Here is a 21,992-nt window from a genome sequence, read left to right on the forward strand (position 1 = left end):
GAAGAGAGAAATCCACAGTCGGTATTGCAGGGTCCTGGCAAATCTGGGGAACCAGGATTCCCCTTTATGGCTTATATGGTAGGGTTTGGACTTAGGACATGATGAGGAGAGAGTACTATGGGCAGTTGTTGCAGTTTTTCCCTTGATTTCTGTGCTTTCGTTTTCTCATGTAGGATACCAAACTTTTAATTACATTAGTAAACTAGTGTGCTACAGTTTTAAAAAATGTACAGAAAATTTTTACATGGAATAACAAAATATTATGTATTTTATGTATTACAGCGCATAAATAATATATCACCAGGGAATACAATTTCCAGAAGCAGTCCTAAATTTAATGCTCATTCTCCTCAACCTCTGGGCTATGACAGGTATGTTAACACCTACTTACTTTTTGTTTAAATTCTGGAACAGAGTTAAAAGGAAAGTACATTTCCTTACAGGTAAATTAGAATAACAGAATATATTTGGGGCACTAATATCTGTTTTCTACTATCTTACTTTAAATTTCTGAAACATGAAACATGTAAAGATTAAAGTAAAAATGTTTTAGAGAGAGTAAAGTGATTTCTTTAAGATGTTATCGTGACTTGGTTTTATGTATGCTTACCCTTACCTCATGCCTATTAAGTCTTGTTTCTTAGAAGTGCCCTCAGTAAGAGGTGTTTCAGGGAAGCCAGTGGAACTACCATATGTGATGTTGTGATACACGCAGTATATGATGTTGAGACTCTTGGCACAATCTGTAAATGTTTAATAGCTCAGTGTAATATTATGCAAGCTATGTTCAAGGAAAGGCAAACTTTCAAAACAAATAGAAATGTGGCAAGTAGATGTTTATGCGCTAATGTATTAAAGGAGTCACAGAGGCTTCCCAGAAGTGAGGATTTAGCTCTATTTTTAATCAAATGAAGTGAAATATTAGCCCTGCTATAACTTGAGATCTAGCAATAAAAACTGAAAGATTACATTTGTGTACACATGTGTATACATATACATGTCCAGTGTTGCTACTTAAAAGGCTAACTTGGAGTATGTCAAAGTTTGATGGTAGACGTGAGTGCATAAACTGCAGGTTTCTGGCTCTCCATTTCTGATGCCACTTTCATAATTTCTGTTCCTTCCCTTTTCATTTGAGGACTTTTGGTCTAAAGAATAATGTACTTAGTGTCTTGGCATTAGCAAAATGGCCATATCCCCTTTCAGGAAGGTCTGTTTCCAAGGCTTACTGGTAATCACTTTTAATAAAAATCTATCCAAGTATCAGATGTTTTTATTATTCACTGATTTGTTTAATAAAAAATTTGAATGGTGTATTTGTAGGCAACTGGCTTCTCTGTTTTTGAGAAATAGATATTACTTTTTATTTCTTTGAGTTTAAAAGGGTATTATTCTTTATTTTAAAAAATAGTGATAAAGTATACATAACGTAAAACTTACCATCTTCACTATATTTAAGTGTACAGTTCAGTGGCATTAAGTACATTCACATTGTTTGTGCAACCATCACCACCACCCACCTCCAGAACGTTTTTCATTTTTCTTTCTTTTTTTTTTCCACACACATACACTGTATTTTGTTTTTACAAGAGATAAATAAACTGACACCAAGCATTGTAAATGGATGACCACAACAAAAGCAACGATTGCAATTACCAAATACGAAACACACTCATACTATGTCATAATATTGACATTCAGTCCAGTAATCCTCCACTGTAACAGCTCCATTACTTTGCAGTGAAAATTGATTTGTATATTTTTTGCCTCTGAGTCCTTGTGGGATTTTTTTTTTTATTCAAACAGAAAGTCACAAAACTTATAATCATCCTCATCAGTTCACTCAGTCCCATGTAATTAATTTTTTTTTCATCTTGATCTTTTGTTAGCACTTTTATGAATTCATCAGTTTTCCATTAGAGTTCTGAAAATGCTTCTTCATTCAGTTCAGCAGTATAGTCAGTTACCAGAAACCTGTACTTGTCAGAGTCTTTTCCATGAAATCCTTGAAGATGAAACCCTTTTATAGAAACATTTTTGCAAAAGCATCGGAGTACACCCAGAACTGTCTGTAAATGACAAAAGACTTTAAAATGACCACGGTTAAAGATTTGATGAAAGTTCATAATAATGCAATTGACAAGGAAATTTAGTTATTTCTGAGATATACATTTTAAAGTAATAACTAGAATTATGACTTATAACATTATACCAGAACATATAAGATTTTTAGAAATTTCATGTAATGCCTGAAACATTTATATTAACATATTTCCATACAAATAACCCAAAGAAAGTTTAGTATTAGTTGTTTTTTGTTTGTTTGTTGGTCTTTTTGTTTTTTATACTGCAGGTTCTCATTAGTCATCAATTTCTACACATCAGTGTATACATGTCAATCCCAATCGCCCAATTCAGCACACCACCATCCCCACCCCACCGCGGTTTCCCCCCATGGTGTCCATACGTTTGTTCTCTACATCTGTGTCTCAACTTCTGCCCTGCAAACCAGTTCATCTGTACCATTTTTCTTCATTCCACATACATGCGTTAATAAACGATATCTGTTTTTCTCTTTCTGACTTACTTCACTCTGTATGACAGTCTTGAGATCCATCCACGTCTCAACAAATGACTCAATTTCGTTCCTTTTTATGGCTGAGTAATATTACATTGTACATATGTACCACAACTTCTTTATCCATTCATCTGTCGATCGGCATTTAGGTTGCTTCCATGACCTGGCTGTTGTAAATAGTGCTGCAATGAACATTGGGGTGCATGTGTCTTTTTGAATTATGGTCTTCTCAGGGTATATGCCCAGTAGTGAGATTGCTGGATCACATGGTAATTCTGTTTTTAGTTTTTTAAGGAACCTCCATACTGTTCTCCATAGTGGCTGTATCAATTTACATTCCCACCAACAGTGCAACAGGGTTCCCTTTTCTCCACACCCTCTCCAGCATTTGCTGTTTGTAGGTTTTCTGATGATGCCCATTCTAACTGGTGTGAGGTGATACCTCATTGTAGTTTTGATTTGCATTTCTCTAATAATTAGTGATGTTGAGCAGCTTTTCACGTGCTTCTTGGCCATCTGTATGTCTTCTTTGGAGAAATGTCTGTTTAGGTCTTATGCCCATTTTTGGATTGGGTTGTTTGTTTCTTTAATATTGAGCTGCATGAGCTGTTTATATATTTTGGAGATTAATCCTTTGTCCGTTGATTCGTTTGCAAATATTTTCTCCCATTCTGAGGGTTGTCTTTTCGTCTTGTTTATGGTTTCCTTTGCTGTGCAAAAGCTTTGAAGTTTCATTAGGTCCCATTTGTTTATTTTTGTTTTTATTCCATTACTCTAGGAGGTGGATCAAAAAAGATCTTGCTGTGATTTATGTCAAAGAGTGTTCTTCCAATGTTTTCCTCTAAGAGTTCTATAGTGTCCGGTCTTACATTTAGGTCTCGAATCCATTTTGAGTTTATTTTTGTGTATGGTGTTAGGGAGTGTTCTAATTTCATTCTTTTACATGTATCTGTCCAGTTTTCCCAGCACCACTTATGGAAGAGACTGTCTTTTCTCCATTGTCTATCTTTGCCTCCTTTGTCATAGATTAATTGACAGTAGGTGCGTGGGTTTATCTCTGGGCTTTCTATCTTGTTCCATTGATCTATATTTCTGTTTTTGTGCCAGTACCATATTGTCTTGATTACTGTAGCTTTGTAGTATAGTCTGAAGTCAGGGAGTCTGATTCCTCCAGCTCCGTTTTTTTCCTTCAAGACTGCTTTGGCTATTCAGGGTCTTTTGTGTCTCCATACAAATTTTTAAAATATGTGGGTGTGATGCCATTTTCCTGGACTGTTACTTAAGGTCAGTTTTAATCAAATAAGCGAAAAGATAGATAACTGAAAATTATTTCAGAAAATTCACCATGATTCGTTTTTGAAAAGAGTGCACACCATGAATAAGGCTGGTAGTACTGGACAAAGAGCTCCTTGACAGTAGGACCAAGGGACAAAGTCATCATATCCCAGTGCTTCAGAGTGACAGGAACGTAGCTCTTGTGTGCTCATAACCTTGAAGAGTCACTAGAGGGCCACCATGGTCCAGACTGATGTTCCTTTTGGGGGGACTCATTAGTCTGATATAAGAAGTTAATATTTTCTTTTCTTTTTGATGCTAATGTAAAAAATTAATAGTCTTCAGATCACAAGAGAAAAGAACAAAAGAAGGGGAAAAAAAGACCTACAAAAACAAGCCCAAAACATTTTTTTAAAATGGCAATAAGAACATACACATTGATAATTACCTTAAGTGTAAATGGACTAAATACTTCAACTAAAAGACATAGAGTGACTGAATGGATATAAAAACAAGACCCGTATATATGCTGCCTACAAGAGACTCACTTCAGATCTAGAGACACACACAGATTGAAAGTGAGGGGATGGGAAAAGGTATTCCATGCAAATGAAAATCAAAAGAAAGCTGGAATAGCAATACTTATATCAGACAAAATAGACTTTAAAATAAAGACTGTTTCAAGAGACAAAAAAGGACACTACATAATGATCAAAGGATCAATCCAAGAAGAAGATATAACAATTGTAAATATATATAAACCCAACATAGGAGCACCTAAATATATAAGGCAATTATTAATGGACATAAAAGGAGAAATCAACAGTAAAGCAATAACAGTGGGGGACTTTAACTCACATCAATGGACAGATCATCCAGGTAGAAAATCAATAAGGAAACATAGGCCTTAAATGACACATTGGGCCAGATGGACTTAATTGATATAGCAAGAGCATTCCATCCAAAAGTAGCAGGATACAGTCTTTTCAAGTGTACATGGAATGTTCGCCAGGATAGATCACATGCTAGGCCACAAAACAAGCCTCAGTAAATTTAAGAAAACTGAAATCATATCAAGCATCTTTCCCAACCACAACACTATGAGACTAGAAATCAACTACAAGAAAAAAACTACAAAACACACAAACACACGGGAGACTAAACAATATGCTATGAAACAACCAACGGATCACTAAGGAAATCAAAGAGGAAATCAAAAAATACCTAGAGGCAAAAGAAAACTAAAACACAATGATCCAAAACCTGTGGGACACAGCAAAAGCAGTTCTAAGAGGGACGTTTATAGCAATACAAGCTTACCTCAGGAAACAAGAAAAATCGCAAGTAAACAACCCAACCTTACACCTAAAGCAATGAGAAATAAGAACAGACAAAACCCAAAGTTAGTAGAAGGAAAGAAATCATAAAGATCGGAGCAGAAATAAATGAAATAGAGTCTAAAAAAAATATAGAAAAGGTCAATGATACTAAGAGCTGGTTCTTTGAAAAGATAAACAAAATTGATAAACCTTTAGCCAGACTCATCAAGAAAAAAAGGGAGAGGGCCCAAATCAATAAAATCAGAAAAGAGAAAGGAAAAGTTATAGCCAACATGACAGAAATACAAAGGATTATTAGAGACTACTACAAACAACTATATGCCAATAAAACGGACAACCTAGAAGAAATGGACAAATTCTTAGAAAGGTACAATCTCCCAAGAATGAACCAGGAAGAAATAGAAAATATGAACAGACCAATTACCAGTAATGAAATTGAATCAGTAATTTTAAAACTCCCAACAAACAAAAGTCCAGGTCCAGATGGCTTCACAGGTGAATTCTACCAAACATTTAGAGAAGAGTTAACACCCATCCTTCTCAAACTAGTCCAAAAAATTGCAGAGGAAGGAACACTCCTGAACTCATTCTATGAGGTACCCATCACCCTGATACCAAAACCAGACAAAGATATCACAAAAGAAGAAAATTATAGGCCAGTACCACTTATGAATATAGATGCAAAAATCCTCAACAAAATATTAGCAAACCAAATCCAACAATACATTAAAAGGATCATACATCATGATCAAGTGGGATTTATCCCAGGGATGCAAGGATTTTTCAATATCAGTGTGATGCACCACATTAACAAACTGAAGAATAAAAACCATATGATCATCTCAGTAGATGCAGAAAAAGCTTTTGACAAAATTCAACATCCACTTATGATTTTAAAAACTCTCCAGAAAGTGGGCATAGAGGGAACATACCTCAACATAATAAAGGCCATATATGACAAACCCACAGCTAACATCATTTACTCAAAGGTGAAAAACTGAAAGCATTTCCTCTAAGATCAGGAACGAGACAAGGATGCCCACTCTTGCCACTTTTATTCAGCATAGTTTTGGAAGTCCTAGCCACATCAATCAGAGAAGAAAAGAAACAGAAAGAATCCAAATTGGAAAGGAAAAAGTGAAACGGTCACTATTTGCAGATGGCATGATACTATATGTAGAAAATCCTAAAGATGCCACCAGAAGACTACTAGAGCTCATCAATGAATTTGGTAAAGTTGCAGGATACAAGATTAATATACAGAAATCTGTTGCATTTTTATACACTAACAGTGAACTACCAGAAAGAGAAATTAAGGAAACAGTCCCATTTACCACCTCATCAAAAAGAATAAAATACCTAGGAATAAACCTACCTAAGGAGGTAAAAGACCTGTTCTTGGGAAACTATAAGACACTGAAGAAAGAAACTGAAGATGACACAAACATATGGAAAGATATACTGTGTTCTTGGATTGGAAGAATCAATATTGTTAAAATGACCATACTGCCCAAGGCAATCTACAGAGTCAATGCAATCCCTAACAATGTAATTGCTAACAAAATACCAAAGGCAGTTTTCTAGAACAAATAATTTTAAAATTTGTATGGAAACACACAAAGGACCCTGAATAGCCAAAATCATGTTAAGAAAGAAGAACAGAGCTGGAGGAATCATGCTCCCCGACTTCAGACTACGTTACAAAGCTACAGTCATCAAAACAGTGTGGTGCTGACACAAAAACAGACACACAGATCATTGGAACAGGATAGAGAGTCCAGAAATAAACCCACACGCTTACGGTCAATAAATCTATTACAAGGAGGCAAGAATATACAATGGAGAAAAGACAGTCTCTTCAGTAGCCAGTCCTGGGAAAACTAGACAGCTACATGTAAAAGAATGAAATTAGAACATTCTCTAACACTATATGCAAAAGTAAACTCAAAATGGATTAAAGACCTAAGTGTAAGATCGGATACCATAAAACACGTAGAGGAAAATGTAGGCAGAAATCATAGGAATATTTTTTGGATCCATCTCCTAAAACAAAGGAAATAAAAGCAAAAATTAACAAATGGGACCTAATTAAACTTATGAGCTTTTGCACAGCAAAGGAAATTATCAACAGATCAAAAAGACAACCCACTGAATGGCAGAAAATATTTGGAAGTGTATGACCAACAAGGGGTTAATATCCAACATATATAAACAGCTTATATAACCCGACGTCAAAAAAACAAACAGCCGAATTAAAAAATGGGCAGAAGAACTGAATAGACATTTCTCTAAAGAGGTTGCTGATGGCCAACAGGCACTTGAGAAGATGCTCAACATCGCTAATCATCAGGGAAATGCCAATCAAAACCACAATAAGATATCACCTCACACCTGTCAGGTGCTATCATCAAAAAGATGATATCATCAAAAAGAACACAAATAACAAATGTTGGCAAGGATGTGGAAAAAAGGGAACCCTCGTACACCGTTAGTGGGAATGTAAATTGGTGCAGCCACTGTGGAAAACAGTATGGAGGTTTCTCAAAAAACTAAAAATGGAACTACCATATGACCCAGCAATTCCACCTCTGGATATATATCTGAAAAAAACAAAAACACTAATTCTAAAAGATGCATGCAGCCCAGTGTTCATAGCAGCATTACAGTAGCCAAGATATGGAAGCAACCTAAGTGTCCATCAACAGATGAATGGATAAAGAAGATGTAGTATATATATACAATGAAATACAACTCAGCCATAAAAAAGAATGAAATTTTGCCATTTGCAGCAACATGGATGGACTTGGAGGGCGTTATGCTAAATGAAATAAGTGAGACAGAGAAAGACAAATACTGTATGATATCTCTTATATGTGGACTCTAAAAAATACAACAAACTAGTGAATATAACAAAAAAGAAGCAGACTCACAGATACAGAGAACAAACTAGTAGTTACTAGTGGGGAGGGGAGGAAGGGGCAATATAGGGGTAGGGCAGTAAGAGGTGCAAACTATTAGGTATAAAATAAGCTACAAGGATATATTGTACAATGTGGGGAATATAACCAATATTTTATAATAACTGTAAATGGAGTATAACCTTTAAAAATTGTGAATCACTATATTGTATACCTATAATTTATATAATGGTGTACATCAACTATACTTCAATTAAAATTTTTTTTAATTAAAAGCATCTTGTAAATTTAATTTTATTGCTTTTGTGGCCTTATTGGATTTTAAGTTGGATATTTGTTTTAGTTTTGAGTTTTTTCTAAGAACTCTAACAAAAACATAACTTGTTTTGTATTTTTACTTATTTAATTGTAATGAAAATATTCTTCAGGCAGATAAGAATAGTTTACTTTTAAAAAGGTATGTATATAAGTTGAGTTTGAGAAAGTCCGATCTATACCTATATTTTTTATTTAGATTCTGTATTTTCATGGAGGTGATTTTTCAATCAGGATTTTTTTCTCCTTCATTCCTTATCAAAAATATGAATAGGTTAAAAAAATAAAGTTCTGACTAATCATGACATGGAGCTGAATTTGTACTATATTATAATGAGAATGGTTTCTTTAGGTTCCTTACAGATTGACCTAAAATCAGTGTCAGAAGGAGAGTTTTATAAATGATTAGACAAACAGAAAAATGTACACAAAAATTCACACACAGCCAGCTAGGTAGATTGAGATGTGGTATGAAATTCCTGTCCCAGGAGACTTGATAATTGAGCAACATATTTAGAGAGAGTTAGGTGATTAAATTACCTTTTTAGTTAATTTTAAACATTTGATAATGGCACCAAAATATTTTTCACTTCTTAGATTTATATGGCTTATATTTGTATTTATATTAAGATTACCCTCTCTTTTCTAAGAACATTCATCTCATTATTTCTCACATCTGGAGACCTATATACCCTGCCCATTTCCTCTTTCTGATGACATCATGTATGCCAAGTGGCTAGGATGATGCCCAGTGTGTAGTAGGAACTAAGTAAGTTGTAACCCTTGTTTTATTTCAGTATAAACTTAGATACTTTTGGGAATCAAACGGAAAAGCAAAAGTAAATGAGGTAATTAACATTTATAAAATGTTGGAGTTTCCCAAGTGGAAAGATCCATAGAAGTCGGGCGTTCTAGCCTTTGTATGGGGCATCTCCCTATGAAACCTCTCCCATAGGAGTCTTTCCAGACATGTCCACACTTAGTGGCAGAAAATTCATCTCATATGCCAAACCATTCCAGGGCCACACATTTCTGATTGCCTGTCATTTTTCATCATGTTGATTAGAGATGTGACTCCCAGAAAAGTTTATCAGTTGGCCCTGAGAGAATATAGTCTTCCTGTGTCAGCTCTTCAAATATTTGAGGAGAGAAACCATTACAACTTAAGCTGAGTGCACTGAAACATTTCTCAGACTGGAGGGTTTAAAGTCTCAGGTCATAATAGAGGTATTATCCAGAAATGGACATGCTGTTCAAAATATGGTCTGACCACATTAGAATAAAAAGGTTCACATGTTCTGTGTATATTTTTCTTAACACAACTTGAGATTGCATTTACATCCTGGGCATTCTAATTCTTTTTGTATCAGGAAATAAAGAAGGTGGTTTTTTAAAAAAATAGCTTCCTTTATTAAATGTTTGATTTAAATGTCTTTATCTTAATTGATTGTTGCATAGAATGAACTATTGCTCTGAGCATTTTATTTCCCCTGTTGCTTAATCATGGAATACACTAGGGCTCTTGGCAAGAATGAGAGTATTCGGTCTTCTTGATTCTGTTGCTGTCTGATTCCACTGCTGTGTCGTCTTGAGCATCGCCAGCCCTCAGGTACAGCGGTCCTCTCCTTTGTCACCAGGTCATCCCGCTCTTCCTACATGGATGAGGACTGTGACTCTCTGGCCCTCTGTGATCCCGTGCAGAGGATAAACTGTGACATTGACAGCCTGCCTGAGAGCTGCTTCGACAGCGGCTTGTCTACCCTGAGAGATTCCAATGAGTATGACTCGGAGGTGGAGTACAAGCACCAGAGGGGATTCCAGAGGTCACACGGCACGCAGGAGAGCTCTGGGGGTGATGCTTCAGACACAGACGTAAGCCCCAAAGTCATTTCTCTCCTAGGCCTGATCTTCCATAGAAATATGTATCTCACCCCGTTTGACCTTTATCTGTCATGGGCACTGTTTTAAAGGTTATACATGTGAAACATAGTTGGGAGAATGTTTCTCCCTATCAAGTTAGGGAAAACTCTCACAGATTTCCTTTTGCAGCCACTCTGTTCCATAATAGCACTGACTGTTGATTCAGCAGCATATTTTTCTTCTTTTTATTTCATGATGTATATGTGTAATGAGAGACTTTGTTTTTTAATGGCTGACTTTAAAAAAAAAAAAAAACAGGTTCCTGATATAAGGGATGAAGAGACGTATGGCTCAGAAGGCGTGGCTTCCATCCTAGACTGGAAGCCGCAGGGGTCTGCTAGTGAAGGCAGCGGCATTAGCTCCTTGAGAAAGCCCATCTCAGCACTTGCACCACAGGTAGGTGGTTTCAGAGACACTTTTATTCATGAACACTGTTCATCTTCATGCCATATAACTTACTAGGAAGAAAGCCGGCACTACCTTTGTCACTCACTGTGGCTTCCTTCCCCTAGACAGACATGGTGGATGAAAACCATAAATCTTCCAGCTCACAGAAGGCTTACAAGATTGTGCTGGCTGGGGACGCTGCAGTAGGAAAGTCAAGTTTGCTCATGAGACTTTGCAAGAATGAATTTCGAGGAAACACAAGTGCCACCCTGGGTACAGTTCCTTTTTCAGTGGATAATGGGAAAATGACCTTCTTTAGGTTGATTCTATTTTCTTTAGGGATTATATACAGACACACAGATCTCTTTCTCTCTTTCTCTCTCTCTGTATAATAAATATGTATATAGGTAGAGGTGTGTGTGTGTGTGCACGCGCACTTGCACACACACATGTCCTTCTCTATAGAATAGCCCTCTGTTTTGGCTAAGGCCTAAATTTGGGAGAGGAAGACTAGCAAAGGACTGAGGTATCTGCTTACCCAGTGAGATCAACCAAACAAAGTTTAGAGCCAGAGATGACAGATTCATTTATACAGCAAGCATATCCTGAGTCCTGCTGTGAGCCACATACTGTTGTAGGCACTACGGATACACAATAAACAAAGGCGACTAAATCCCAGCCCACAATGAGGTAAATGGATGAAAAACACATTTTAAAAAATGAGGTTTGGGAGAGGTGCACTTTTACACAGGGTGCCCAGGGAAAGCCTTTCTGATCAGGTGTCATTTGATGTCGATAAAGTGAGTTTACCGATAGCCAGTTTGTCATTAAGGTCAAAATCATAGCTGGGTGTATGTTCCCTCCCCTCCTTCACAACGGAATACATGAGTAATACCTCTCAGAACAAGGAAAAAATAGTGTCCTCATTTCCCAAATTTGCATAGTAATCAGTAAAAGGAATTGAAGGAAGATATGCAAATTATCATTTACTTTTCTTCCTTATCTAAAGAGTTCTTACTTTGATAACCAGAAACCTTAGAACAGATTACCTTCTTCACAATGGATGTCTTTCTAAATTTATGGTTCTCTGTTATACCCTTCAAGATAACAAAGCTGAAGGTTCACTTCAATTTGATTCATAAAAAGCCTACAATATTTGGTTCGGTTCCTAGAGAGCCTGGCATATATACACATCATATACATGTACTTATATACATATACATACACACATGTATATACCTGTATATATACATATACATAGGCACATTTATGTGCATGCACACACACAGATATAACTGAGTCCATCTAATTATGTGGACACATAAAACACAGATTTTCCTTTTGTCCATAGATTAAATCCTTCCCCAAGTCAGCCAACCTGCAATAAGCATCTGCACGCACATGTGTGGTCTGACTTATAATTAGTATGTGAAGGTCACTGTCCTTGAAGGCCAGGTTCATTCCTCTCTGTCTTGCCGAACTTTGGCTTATTGGCTTTTGTCTCATCCTAAAGAGGGCTTGAAAGTAAAAACCAATGGAATTATTTACATCGTGTTCTCCATGTTCTCTTATATTCCTTTTCAGGAGTTGATTTTCAAATGAAAACTCTCATTGTAGATGGAGAGCGAACAGTACTGCAACTCTGGGATACCGCTGGCCAGGAGAGGCAAGTGCTTTCCATAATGCTTTGGATTCTGCTGAGTTGCACAGACAAGCCTTGTAGGATACTTGGTAGTTTTTGTACTCATATAATTCTGATAGAGTATGTTAGAATTTCAAGAATGCTTGTTTTTTTCCACATCCTTTCCTCCTTCGCTGATCCATCAGTCGTGTGAAGAGGATCTTTAAGCTTCCTTTGAATTGGTGAGCCACTGAGAAAAAGAGAATGCCCTATCCTAAGGAGAAAATTTCAGTGAGGCGGCATTCCTGGACATGGCAACAGTGTGAGGAGCTGCATAGCTGGGGCACCATAGAAGATGGAGAGGAGGACCTGTCAGTTCCCCGGTTCAAGGGCAGGGACACAGACCATTGATAAATAGCAGACTCGCATCTGACCACAGACAGTACCCTGTCTTTCTTTCACTGCTGATGGCCAGAGCATCAAGCATAGGTTTTAATCTTATCTAACTCTCAGGGAGCAGACTGTATCCGATTGTGCAGCAAACAAGTATGGGGGTAACTGCCGACCTCTGTAACCAGGCACCATTCAGGGTGTTCAGATTCAACAGTGAACAAGTGGACACAGACACCTGCCCACATGGAGCTCATATTTTCTAGCAGCATTTGAAAAATATGTGTGGTTAACATAGCTATTTAAGATCCTGTAAAATACTGCACTCGGTTTAGGACAGATAGGGTGAGGTGTGCTCTTCCCCTGGTGAGCCCCCGACACCCTGTGTGTGTGCCCTGTGGTGGTCCACATGGTTAGTTCTTCTACCACCCACCCACAATACTCCCTACCCACCAGACAAAAAATAATTTTTCTCTGATGTGCCTCTCCTTCCATCCTTCTGTGTGTCCCACAGCTGGGTTCTGGTAGCGTGTTGCTGAGGCTGAAATTTTTAGAAATTATGATCTCAACCTTGTCCTGGCTATGCTCTGAGGTTTGTAGACTTTCTTGGGATTATTTGGTGGAGAAAATGATTGGCTTTTCTAAATCACTAGCCCAGATTCTTATCCTGTTACCTTTCACCAGGTCATTCTAGGCCTCGGGGATGACTATTTCACAGTAATAGGTTGCCATTAGATTCTTCTCAATTGGGGCTTGTTTTAAAAGATGAGGGAAAAAAGTGAGCATAAAGGAGATGAAGAATGAGGCAGCACCAAACTGACTGACTGATTAGAACCATTACGTGCTATTCTCTTTTCCAGATTCAGAAGTATTGCCAAGTCTTACTTCAGAAGAGCAGATGGTGTTTTGCTGCTGTATGATGTTACGTGTGAGAAAAGCTTTCTTAATGTACGAGAATGGGTAGATATGATTGAGGTAAGAATTCAAAACAGAGAACCAAAAAATTACACAAGAGAGCTACAGCCTGTCTCAGGAAATGCTGTTTGTCTTCTTTGTCAAAACGAACTCAATTACAAGCCACTGATCCAGGCTCTCAGGAAGAACTGGATGTGAGAAGCGGGGTTCCCAATGGCACTTGGCAGTACTGGTCTCCTCCTCAGTAGCTGGGCAAGTTCCCACAGAGCTAAGGACACTACTAAAGTGAGCTTCTGGGGTGGGGAAGGGGGGGAAACTCCTGGGTTTTCTTATAGATATAATCAGAACCTGACTGGCAGCAAGTGAAAATTCAGGCAACCCAAAAAGGAGAAGTAAAAAAAAAAAAAAAAAAAAAGGAGAAGTAGCTTTCACAAACAAGGGGGTGATGGGGCTGGGTGTGTAGTGTGACTAGAGGTGTAACAGGGGCTTCCACATGTGCTAGAAGTATAGGTGAAACACCACCTGGCTGTGAGCTTGTGCCAGGTCCAATTTCTATAGGAACTGTGTTCTCAACCTTATTCTGGCGGTGATTTGGGTCTTTACACACCCCCAAGGTACTACCGAAATACCAACTGGTATTTTAAATGTGTGGTAACTATCTGTGCTTTCTTTTGGTCAAATGAGATGGTGTCTTTCATCTGAGCCACTTTCATATCCTTTGTTTCATGGTAAATAATTTTTTAAAGTAGGAAGTGATTTTGCCCACACTTAGTGTGCTACCAACAGTCATTAATCACCATAAAACTATAGTTCAAGCCATGGTTCAGCATACTCTTGGGAAAACAAAACAAAACAAATCTAGTGGCTAATACAATTTTTCACGTACGTCTATGATCTATAATTTTTAACAGGCATTAAGTGCAGAGGTGGCTGAACAGAGAACATTGCTGTCTGATCTCAGGTTAGCCTCTAGTTTCTTGAGTTGGGCCTATTTCATACCCTATAAAACACCAGAATGAATGTTCTCTTTCTAACTAAAGAAGCGATGCAAGAAATGACTGATTGAAATTGGCAATAAGACTCAATGATAAATATAAATGAGCATTTTGTTCAACTGAAATATCATGACTTCAAATTATTATAAATACATCAAAAGTGTGTTGACATTTATGTAGTATTTTTATTTCACAAAGTTTTCCACATGTTGTTTTCATCTCTGTAACATATCTGAGAAAGGAAGAAATGTAATGTTATTCTCACTTTTTATGAGAAACCTGAGGCAGAGAAAGTGTATGACACTGGCTTTTAGTTATTTAGAGGTTAGGAGTGGAAGAGGAATTGGACCTCCTGATTCAACACTGGTTGCTCCCTTGATTAAGCTCCAGAGTGAGCAGCAGGTTAAGAAAAAATCCTTTGATGTCAAGAAAGAATCTCCGAGGTAGTTAGTGCATAGAAGAGAGGGATCTACTCAAGGGAACAGATGAACCTCCCTGGGATAAGCTGGTGAGTTCAGAGAAGAACAAATAATCCCAACTAACTCATACCCACAGATATTTAAGATCTATAGCAAAACCTTTTATTGTTGAAACTGTTGGACTTGGTCTTCATTTTAAGACTTTGGATTATACTCAAGAAAAGGAGGCACAAAAGGCAGGGTCATCCATAGAGTTGAAATAGCCCTTAGTGACCAGCTGTGGCCTGTGCCAGGGGCCCTACTGCCATAATTTGCTAAATGATTAAGCACCTACATGTGGTAAGTGACCTTCTTAGCTATTCATGTTACCTTTCATAGGGTCTAAAAAGGAAGAAAACTGTATTCAAGATGAATTCTTGAATTTGTTATTGGAGAAAAAATTAGGTACCACTGGGCATTTGACTTTCACTTATCACAATGAACCTTCACCATGGCTCACCTTTTCTAATTTGCGGAAATTCCGTGGGGGCAATTTATATGGCCACTATAATATAGGTCGAAACTAACTGTGAGATTGTTGGGATAGGCAAGAGGATTGAGAAGCAGTAGAGTGTCAGTGGTGAATGAACGCTCTGAATTAATAATACACTTCAACTGTAAACCACTGGGTTGACTGGTTCAAGATGGTGGAGTAGAAGAACGTGCACTTACTCCCTCTTGTGAGAGCACCGGAAGCACAGGAAGACACTGGAACTCACCAAAAAAGATACCCACATCGAAAGACAAAGGAGAAGCTGCAACGAGACGTTAGGAGGAGCGCAATCACAATAAAATCAAATCCCATAACTGCTGGGTGGGTGACTCACAAACTGGAGAACAGTTATACCACAGAAGTCCACCCACTGGAGTGAAGGTTCTGAGCCCCACGTCAGGCTTCCCAACCTGGGGGTCCAGCAACGAGAGGAGGAATTCCCAGAGAATCATACTTTGAAGGCTAGCGGGATTTGATTGCAGGACTTCGACAGGACTGGGGGAAAGAGAGACTCCACTCTTGGAGGGCACACACAAAGTAGTGTGTGCATCGGGACCCAGGGGAAGGAGCAGTGACCCCAGGGGAGACTGAACCAGACCTACCTGCTAGTGTTGGAGGGTCTCCTGCAGAGGCAGGGGGTGGCTGTGGCTCACTGCAGGGACAAGGACACTGGCAGCAGAAGTTCTGGGAAATACTCCTTGGCATGAGCCCTCACGGAGTCCACCATTAGCCCCACCAAAGAGCCTCTAGGCTCCAGTGCTGGGTTGCCTCAGGCCAAACAACCAACAGGGAGGGAACCCAGCCCCACCCATCAGCAGACAAGCAGATTAAAGTTTTACTGAGCTCTGCCCTCCAGAGCAACACCCAGCTCTACCCACCACCAGTCCCTCCCATCAGGAAACTTGCACAGGCCTCTTAGCCTCATGCACCAGACGGCAGGCAGCAGAAGCAAGAAGAACTACAATCCTGCAGCCTATGGAATGAAAACCACATTCAAAGAAAGATGGACAAAACGAAAAGGCAGAGGACTATGTACCAGATGAAGGAACAAGATAAAACCCCAGAAAAACAACTAAATGAAGTGGAGATAGGCAACCTTCCAGAAAAACAATTCAGAATAATGATAGTGAAGATGATCCAGGACCTCAGAAAAAGAATGGAGGCAAAGATTGAGAAGATGCAAGAAATGTTTAACAAAGACCTAGAAGAATTAAAGAATAAACACCTAGAAGAATTAAAGAACAAAGAAACAGAGATGAACAATACAATAACTGAAATGAAGAATACACTAGAAGGAATCAATAGCAGAATAACTGAGGCAGAAGAACGGATAAGTGACCTGGAAGACAGAATGGTGGAATTCACTGCTGCAGAACAGAATACAGAAAACAGAATGAAAAGAAATGGAGACAGCCTAAGAGACCTCTGGGACAACATTAAATGCAACAATATTCGCATTATAGGGGTCCCAAAAGGAGGAGAGAGAGAGAAAGGACCCGAGAAATTATTTGAAGAGATTATAGTCAAAAAGTTCCCTAACATTGGAAAGGAAATAGCCACCAAAGTCCAGGAAGCGCAGACAGTCCCAGGCAGGATAAACCCAAGGAGAAACATGCCGAGACACACAGTAATCAAATTGACAAAAATTAAAGACAAAGAAAAATTATTGAAACCAACAAGGGAAAAACGACAAATAACATAAAAGGGAACTCCCATAAGGTTAACAGCTGGTTTCTCAGCAGAAACTCTACAAGCCAGAAGGGAGTGACACAATATATTTAAGGCGATGAAAGGGAAGAACCTACAACCAAGATTACGCTACCTGGCAAGGATCTCATTCAGATTTGATGGAGAAATCAAAAGCTTTACAAACAAGCAAAAGCTAAGCAAATTCAGCACCACCAAACCAGCTCTACAACAAATGCTAAAGGAACTTCTCTAGGCAGGAAACACAAGAGAAGGAAAAGGCCTACAATAACAAACCCAAAACAATTAAGAAAATGGTAATAGGAACATACGTATCAATAATTACCTTAAATGTAAATGGATTAAATGCTCCCACCAAAAGACACAGGCTCACTGAATGGATACAAAAACAAGACCCATATATATCCTGTCTACAAATGACCCACTTCAGACCTAGGGACACATACAGACTGAAAGTGAGGGGATGGAAAAAGATATTCCATGCAAATGGAAATCAAAAAAAAGCTGGAGTAGCAATACTCGTATCACATAAAATAGACTTTAAAATAAAGAATGTTACAAGAGACAAGGAAGGACACTACATAATGATCAAGGGATCAATCCAAGAAGAAGATATAACAATTATAAATATATATGCACCCAACCTAGGAGCACCTCAATACATAAGGCAAATGCTAACAGCTATAAAAGAGGAAATCGACAGTAACACAGTAATAGTGGGGGACTTTAACACCTTACTTACACCAATGGACATATCATCCAGACAGAAAATTAATAAGGAAACACAAGCTTTAAGTGACACGATAGATCAGATAGATTTAATTAATATTTATAGGACATTCCATCTGAAAAGAGCAGATTACAATTTCTTCTCAAGTGCACACGGAACATTCTCCAGGATAGATCACAGCTTGGGTCATAGATCAAGCCTCAGTAAATTTAAGAAAACTGAAATCATATCAAGCATCTTTTCCGACCACAATGCTATGAGATTAGTAATAAATTACAGGGAAAAAACCATAAAAAACACAAACACATGGAGGCTAAACAATACGTTACTAAATAACCAAGAGATCACTGAAGAAATCAAAGAGGATATCAAAAAATACCCGGAGACAAATGACAACGAAAACACGATGATCCAAAACCTATGGGATGCAGCAAAAGCAGTTCTAAGAGGGAAGTTTATAGCACTACAAGCCTACCTCAAGAAGCAAGAAAAATCTCAATCTAACCTTACATCTAAAGGAACTAGAGAAAGAAGAAAAAACAAAACCCAAAGTTAGTAGCAGGAAAGAAATCATAAGGATCGGAGCAGAAATAAATGAAATAGAAACAAAGAAAACAATAGCAAAGATCAATAAAACCAAAAGCTGGTTCTTTGAGAGGATAAACAAAATTGATAAACCTTTAGCCAGACTTACCAAGAAAAGGAGGGAGCGGACTCAAATCAATAAAATTAGAAATGAAAAAGGAGAAGTTACAACGGACACTGCAGAAATACAAAGCATAATAGACTACTATCAGCAACCCTATGCCAATAAAATGGAAAACCTGGAAGAAATGGACAAATTCTTAGAAAGGTATAACCTTCCAAGACTGAACCAGGAAGAAATAGAAAATATGAACAGACCAATCACAAGCAATGAAAATGAAACTGTGAGTAAAAATTTTCCAACAAACGAAAGTCCAGGACCAGATGGCTTCCCAGGTGAATTCTATCAAACATATAGAGAAGAGCTCACACCCATCCTCCTCAAACTCTTCCAAAAATTACAGAGGAAGGAACACTCCCAAACTCATTCTACGAGGCCACCATCACCCTGATACCAAAACCAGACAAAGATACTACAAAAAAAGAAAATAACAGACCAATATCACTGATGAATATAGATGCAAAATTCCTCAACAAAATACTAGCAAACAGAATCCAACAACAAATTAAAAGGATCATATACCATAATCAAGTGGGATTTATCCCAGGGATGCAAGGATTCTTCAATATACTCAAATCAATCAGTGTGATACACCATATTAACAGATTGAAGAATAAAAACCATATGATCATCTCAATAGATGCAGAAAACGCTTTTGAGAATATTCAACACCCATTTATGATAAAAACTCTCCAGAAAGTGGGCATACCTCAAGATAATACCTCAACATAATAAAGGCCATATATGACAAACCCACAGCAAACATCATTCTCAATGGTGAAAAACTGAAAGCATTTCCTCTAAGATCAGGATCAAGACAAGGATGTTCACTCTCACCACTATTATTCAACATAGTTTTGAAGTCCTAGCCACAGCAATCAGAGAAGAAAAGGAAATAAAAGGAATACAAATTGGAAAAGAAGTAAAACTGTCACTGTTTGCAGATGACATGACACTTTACATAGATAATCCTAAAGATGCCACCACAAAACTACTAGAGCTAATCAGTGAATTTGGTAAAGTTTCAGGATACAAAATCAATGCACAGAAATCTCTTGCATTCCTATACACTAACAACGAAAGATCAGAAAGAGAAATTAAGGAAACAATCCCATTCACCATTGCAACAAAAAGAATAAAATACCTAGGAATAACCTACCTAAGGAGGTAAAAGACCTGTACTCAGAAAACTATAAGACACTGATGAAAGAAATCAAAGATGACACAAACAGATGGAGAGCTATACCATGTTCTTGGATGGCAAGAATCAACATTGTGAAAATGACTATACTACCCAAAGCAATCTACAGATTCAATACAACCCCTATCAAATTACCAATGGCATTTTTTATAGGACTAGAACAAAAAATCTTAAAATTTGTATGGAGACACAAAAGACCCCGAATTGTCAAAGCAGTCTTGAGGGAAAAAAAACAGAGCTGGAGGAATCAGAGTCCCTGACTTCAGACTATACTACAAAGCTATAGTAATCAAGAAAATATGGTACTGGCACAAAAACAGAAATATAGCTCAATGGAAGAGGATAGAAAGCCCAGATAAACTCACCCACCTTTGGTCAACTAATATATGACAAAGGAGGCAAGGATATACAATGGAGAAAAGACGGTCTCTTCAGTAAGTGGTGCTGGGAAAACTGGACAGCTACATGTAAAAGAATGAAATTAGAACACTCCCTAACACCATACACAAAAATAAACTCAAAATGGATTAAAGACCTAAATGTAAGACCAGACAATATAAAACTCTTAAGAGGAAAACATAGGAAGAACACTCTGACATAAATCACAGCAAGACCTTTTTTGACCCACCTCTTAGAGTAATGGAAATAAAAACAAAAATAAACAAATGGGACCTAATGAAACTTAAAAGGTTTTGCACAGCAAAGGAAACTATATACAAGACGAAAAGACAACCCTCAGAATGGGAGAAAATATTTGCAAACGAGTCAATGGACAAAGGATTAATCTCCAAAATATATAAACAGCTCATGCAGCTCAGTATTTTTTTTAACTGACAGTTAAAAGGTATGACTTTTTTTTTTTAACATCTTTATTGGAGTATAATTGCTTTACACTGGTTTGTTAATTTCTGCTTTATAACAAAGTGAATCAGTTATACATATACATATGTTCCGATATCTCTTCCCTCTTGCGTCTCCCTCCATCCCACCCTCCCTATCCCACCCCTCTAGGTGGTCACAAAGCACTGAGCTGATCTCCCTGTGCTATGCGGCTGCTTCCCACTAGCTACCTATTTTACGTTTGGTAGTGTATATATGTCCATGCCACTTTCTCACTTTGTCCCAGCTTACCCTTCCCCCTCCCCATATCCTCAAGTCCATTCTCTACTAGGTCTGTGTCTTTATTCCTGTCTTGCCCCTAGGTTCTTCATGACCCTTTTTTTTTGAGATTCCATATATATGTGTTAGCATACAGTATTTGTTTTTCTGACTTACGTCACTCTGTATGACAGACTCTAGGTCCATCCACCTCACTCCAAATAACTCAATTTCGTTTCCTTTTATGGCTGAGTAATATTCCTTTGTATATATGTGCCACATATTCTTTATCCATTCATCTGTCAGTGGACATTTAGGTTCCTTCCATGTCCTGGCTATTGTAAATAGAGCTGCAATGAACATTGTGGTACATGACTCCTTTTGAATTATGGTTTTCTCAGGGTATATGCCCAGTAGTGGGATTGCTGGGTCGTATGGTAGTTCTATTTTTAGCTTTTTAAGGAACCTCCATACTGTTCTCCATAGTGGCTGTATCAATTTACATTCCCACCAACAGTGCAAGAGGGTTCCCTTTTCGCCACACCCTCTCCAGCATTTATTATTTGTAGATTTTTTGATGATGGCCATTCTGACCAGTGTGAGATGATATCTCCTTGTAGTTTTGATTTGCATTTCTCTAATGATTAATGATGTTGAGCATTCTTTCATGTGTCTGTTGGCAATCAGTATATCTTCTTTGGAGAAATATCTATTTAGGTCTTCTGGCCATTTTTGGATTGGGTTGTTTGTTTTTTTTGATATTGAGCTGCATGAGCTGCTTGTAAATTTTGGAGATTAATCCTTTGTCAGTTGCTTCATTTGCAAATATTTTCTCCCATTCTTAGGGTTGTCTTTTGGTCTTGTTTATGGTTTCCTTTGCTGTGCAAAAGCTTTTAAGTTTCATTAGGTCCCATTTGTTTATTTGTGTTTTTATTTCCATTTCTC

General features: G+C 37.8%; 1 protein-coding gene across 2 annotated transcripts in view; it reads left to right on the plus strand.

Annotated features, from left to right (window-relative positions):
* RASEF (RAS and EF-hand domain containing) overlaps nucleotides 1–21,992 on the plus strand; it is an 86,982-nt gene that overhangs the window by 46,914 nt on the left and 18,076 nt on the right. For both annotated transcript variants that reach the window (XM_036855915.1, XM_036855916.1), the window contains 6 exons: nucleotides 283–371; nucleotides 10,064–10,298; nucleotides 10,605–10,742; nucleotides 10,859–11,006; nucleotides 12,318–12,399; nucleotides 13,605–13,719. In XM_036855915.1, the coding sequence (XP_036711810.1) occupies nucleotides 283–371; nucleotides 10,064–10,298; nucleotides 10,605–10,742; nucleotides 10,859–11,006; nucleotides 12,318–12,399; nucleotides 13,605–13,719 (807 nt within the window). The remainder of the gene's footprint in view (nucleotides 1–282; nucleotides 372–10,063; nucleotides 10,299–10,604; nucleotides 10,743–10,858; nucleotides 11,007–12,317; nucleotides 12,400–13,604; nucleotides 13,720–21,992) is intronic.

Source organism: Balaenoptera musculus, chromosome 6 (assembly GCF_009873245.2).
Source record: "Balaenoptera musculus isolate JJ_BM4_2016_0621 chromosome 6, mBalMus1.pri.v3, whole genome shotgun sequence".
NCBI lineage: Eukaryota > Metazoa > Chordata > Mammalia > Artiodactyla > Balaenopteridae > Balaenoptera > Balaenoptera musculus.